This window comes from Nanorana parkeri, unplaced genomic scaffold, assembly GCF_000935625.1.
Source record: "Nanorana parkeri isolate BGI_ZX_2015 unplaced genomic scaffold, ASM93562v1 scaffold171, whole genome shotgun sequence".
Taxonomy (NCBI): domain Eukaryota; kingdom Metazoa; phylum Chordata; class Amphibia; order Anura; family Dicroglossidae; genus Nanorana; species Nanorana parkeri.
This window is the reverse complement of record NW_017306439.1, coordinates 1548132-1552469: the sequence shown is the minus strand read 5'-3', so window position 1 is coordinate 1552469 and position 4338 is coordinate 1548132. Positions and strand designations below refer to the sequence as shown.

General features: G+C 47.0%; 1 protein-coding gene across 1 annotated transcript in view; it reads left to right on the top strand.

Annotated features, from left to right (window-relative positions):
* STARD8 (StAR related lipid transfer domain containing 8) overlaps positions 1-531 on the top strand; it is a 23603-nt gene extending 23072 nt beyond the window's left edge. Inside the window, exon 13 of the mRNA XM_018554750.1 lies at positions 225-531. Coding sequence (XP_018410252.1) covers positions 225-342 — 118 coding nt within the window. The 3' untranslated portion in view covers positions 343-531. The remainder of the gene's footprint in view (positions 1-224) is intronic.
* Positions 532-4338: the final 3807 nt, after the last annotated feature.

The window sequence follows — 4338 nt, the reverse complement described above, 5'->3', positions numbered from 1 at the left end:
TAAAAATTCTAAAAAAAATTCTAAATTTAAAAAATAGTAAAATCTTTCATTTTTGTTTACTTTTTAAGAAAAAAAAGGAATGGACCACTTGTTTCCCTCTAGTGTGTTGTGGTTTTTTTAAATTTTTTTTATTTCAAAATGTGTCAAAATAAATGTAACAATGTGTCACAAATAAATAAAATTCTCGGCTGTTAAGGACCATCATATAATTTTTTTACTTACAGAGGGCGTTCTCCAGACTGGTACACCAAGGTGTTTGGACATCTCTGTGCAATGGAAGTGGCTCGTATCCGCAACTCGTTCCCTCCTCTGAGTCCATGTGGACCTGAAACTAAGCTCTAAGAAAATGTAGTTATCTAAGCGACTTCATCCCACCGGGAAATTGTGTGGAGAAGGTCTCTTGAGAGCCTTGTCACCACATCTACCACCTTTCCTGGTCAAGATGGACAAGTGGAGCCACGTCATCTAGCGTGGCCTATTCATTGATGCACTTCCCGTCCGTGGAAAGCCGGAGCCAAACATCTCCGCGATGAGGACCAAGAGTAGAAACCGTGTCAACGTTGACTTCAGTTCCTCGCTTCCAAGGAGGTCCAAGCTGGCCATGTTCTCCTGCTGACCCGGCGGGCGGTATTCTGCTCACTTGCTCTACAGTATTCTTGGTGCTGCTATTCAAGAAGACTGTAACGAAGAATCAGTATTATGTGTTCCTCTTGTGTAGAAGCTTCGGCTCGGTGATGCCAGTAAGCGGGACTTTGTATGTTCGGGGTGAAATGTTACAATGTGACGCGTGGTGTGAGTGGACTGGGCTTCCTCTAGGTGGGTGATGTGTGTGTCTGGGGTGAAGTACATGCGTGTCGTAAATTATTTATGATGCCTGCCTGAGAGTGGAACTGGACTATACTTCGCACATAGCCAGAATCGACTTTACTGGGGACATCTGCGTTCCCGTGATTATAGACAGAAGGTTCAAACTCAACTCTCCGGAGCCTTGTACAAAAATTGATTTTTTTTTTTAAATTTTGGTGGCAGTAGATCGGAAAAAAAAGGAACCGCCTACTTCTCAAGTAGTGTCGGCACCTTGACAACTGCCCCCTGCCAAGTACGTGGGGGCAGAGCTACAACCTGCTGTCCTGATTATTGGTGTTGCATCATTTTTGTTTTTAACTTGTGTCGTCCAGTTGATGTGGATTTTGCCGAATCTCTTCGGAAAGCCATAGAAGTAGAAGGTCAACCAAACTCCATAATAATATCTTTTGGTTTATTAAAATCATTATATGAGCCGGAGGATGTAGAATAGGGCTTCCAACTCTGGGGCCTCAAACCTTATATTCACCGTTCAATAGCAAGTGCTCTTTAGTTGGTTTTGATGCCCTTGCCCATCATCTCCGGTATGCCGCATACCTCCCTGTTCCTGCTCCATTGAGATTTATGCTGTACCACCTTCTTGGTACTACATGGCCTCTTTATTAAAGATGCTTGCTGTTGGGTTCTGCCTTGCCCGCATTCTCCATCTATTCCAGTATGTGCACTGCCAGAGCAAGTATTGTAGGAATTTCTATGGCTATGAGTGGAAATTGTGGCAGGCATGCATGAGATATGTGTGGTCCAACAAAGATCTTGGTGGAACAGGCGCAGGTAAGTGTGGGTCTTTCCAGGGATACCGTGTCCAATGGTCTTGATGCCCTTGCCCATCATCTCCGGTATGCCACATTTCTACCTGTTCCTGCCCCATTGAGATCTTTGCCGTACCACCTTTTTAGCACCACATGGCCTCTTTATGAAAGATGCTTACAGTTGGGTTCTGCTTTGCCTGCATTCTCCATCTATTCCATTAAATGCTCTTTAGTGGGTCTTCATGCCCTTGCCCATCATCTCTGGTATGCCGGATACCCATCGGTTCCTGCTCCATTGACATCTTTGCTGCACCACATGGCCTCTTTATGAAAGATGCTTACTGTTGGGTTCTGCCTTGCCCACATTCTCCTTCTGTTCCAGTAGGGGCTTTGTACAATGCCAGGAATGTCTATGGGTTTGAGTGGATATTGTGCGCTGGGCCCAGCAAAGATCTTGGTGGAACCGACGTAGGTAAGTATGGGTCTTTCCAGGGATACTGTGTTCAATGCTACGTGCCTTTTAGTGGGCCTTGATGTCCCTTGCCCATCATCTCCGGTATGCTACATACCTACCTGTTCCCATTCCATTGAGATCTTTGCTGTACCACCTTCGTGGCACCACATGGCCTCTTTATGAAAGATGCTTACTGTTGGGTTCTGCCGTGCCCGCATTCTCCATCTATTCCAGTATGTACACTGCCAGGACAAGTATTATAGGCATTCCTATGGGTATGAGTGGAAATTGTATGCAAGGCCCAGCAAAGATCCTGGCGGAATAGACACCGGTAAGTGTGGGCCTTTTCAGGGATACTGTGTTCAATGGCAAGTGGTCTTTAGTGGGTCTTGATGCCCTTGCCCATCATTTCTGGTATGCCGCATACCTACCTGTTCCTGCTCCATTGAGATCTTTGCTGTACCACCTTTGTGGCACCACATGGCCTCTTCTTGCAAGATGCTTACTGTTGCGTTCTGCCTTGCCCGCATTCTCCATCTGTTCCAGTAGGGGCTTTGTACACTGCCAGGAATTTCTATGGGTATGAGTGGAAATTGTGGGCGGGGCCCAGCAAAGATCTCGGCGCAATAGACACGGGTAGCTGTGGGTCATTTCGGGGATACAGGGACACGGGTTGCTGTGGGTCATTTCGGGGATACGGGGCAAGGGCAACAGGGGGGCCATTGAGGGTAAGTGCACTTTTAGATGATTTTATCAGGTAACCATACAGCAAACCGATACAACTCGGGTCTGGATGGCGGTCACATGACCTGCTGACTTCCCTGACCTTTCTCGGGTGGGAAGGGAAAGCCTCATTTGTTGTTTGTATTGTGAAACTTTACACAGTGCCGGAAGTAATGGCTTCACTGCCAATCAGTAACGGAAAACCTCTGTACAGTGTGTGTGATGGAAGAGGAAGATTTCCCCACCTGTCACAGTGGCAGCGCTCTAGTTCCTGGAGAACCTGTGGTCTGGGTAAGGGCCTATAGGTGTGCGCATATTCCCAGCGAGCAGTACATGAACTGTAGAACAAGCCCTCACTGACCTCTGTAGCATCGGGCACCGTGGAGTTATTCATTGTCAAAATTCCCAGCAGAAGCTCTTCTTTTGAGTCACTGCTGGGAGGGGGAACACATAGAGCAGCTGCAGATTTACTAATGGAAGCTTAGCTGCTGAGTCACTCCTGGGAGGGGGAACTGAGCTGCCGACTAACTGCTGTGAAAGGGAGCAGGGGGCGCTTAGCCATTGAGTCACTCTTGAGATGGGGGAGCTGAGCTGCTAAGTCACTGCTGTGAAAGGGGGGGGGGGTTGAGTCACTGCTGGGAGGGGGAGCTGAGCTGCTGAGTCACTGTTGGGATAGGGAACATAGTCAGGTGGTACTGAACAGCATATTTACTAGTAGGAGCTCAGCTGCTGAATTACTGATGGGCGGGGAGATCTGTGCTGCTGAGTCACCGCTGGGAGAGGGAACTAAGCAGCCGAGTCACTCTTAGGAGAAGTAAGCAGGGAGAGCCGAGCTGCTTAGTCACTGCTGGGAGGGGGGACCAGAGCTGCTGAATGGCTTAACTTCAGTGCTTCTGCTGTAGATTTTGAGGATGAATTATTCCACAGTACCTGCAGGTACAGAGATCAGGGAGAGCTTGCTGTAAAGATCATGTACTGCTTGCCTGACCAGTTTCACTTTTACATATGTTACATTTCCTGGAGTTGGGGGAAGGGCAGGTGTACAACGACACTCATTCCCGTGTGACTGCTGCTGTTCTCTGATGTATCCTGTAGGAGTAACAATTGACTGTGTGTAGTAATCCTGCACTCCATGAGACTTACCTGGGACCAGACGGTGCTGCAATAGTCCTAACACCGTATAGCTAGTACTATGATACCAGAGAGAGACTCCGGGGTGGGGGCGGGGCCATGGGATGTGGTCCTCTGCCACGCGCCAACCACCCTCGCCCACGTTCTCTGCCGCCCTCTCTCTGTGTTTAGAAGTGATTGTTATATATAATGTACAGAGGAAATGATAATATATTTTTTTGTACTGTTCTGTCACCAGATTATTGTGCCAGTCAGCAGTTTCTTATCATTGTTTCTATTTAAGGGAAGTTTTTTAATATACTGTAATTTTTGCTTTTATTGAAAGGAAATATAATAAAATTCCCCCCACCCCAATAACTTGAAGTGGATGTCGTTTTTTTTTCTTGTTGGATTAATATTTATAATGTTGCTGTTTTG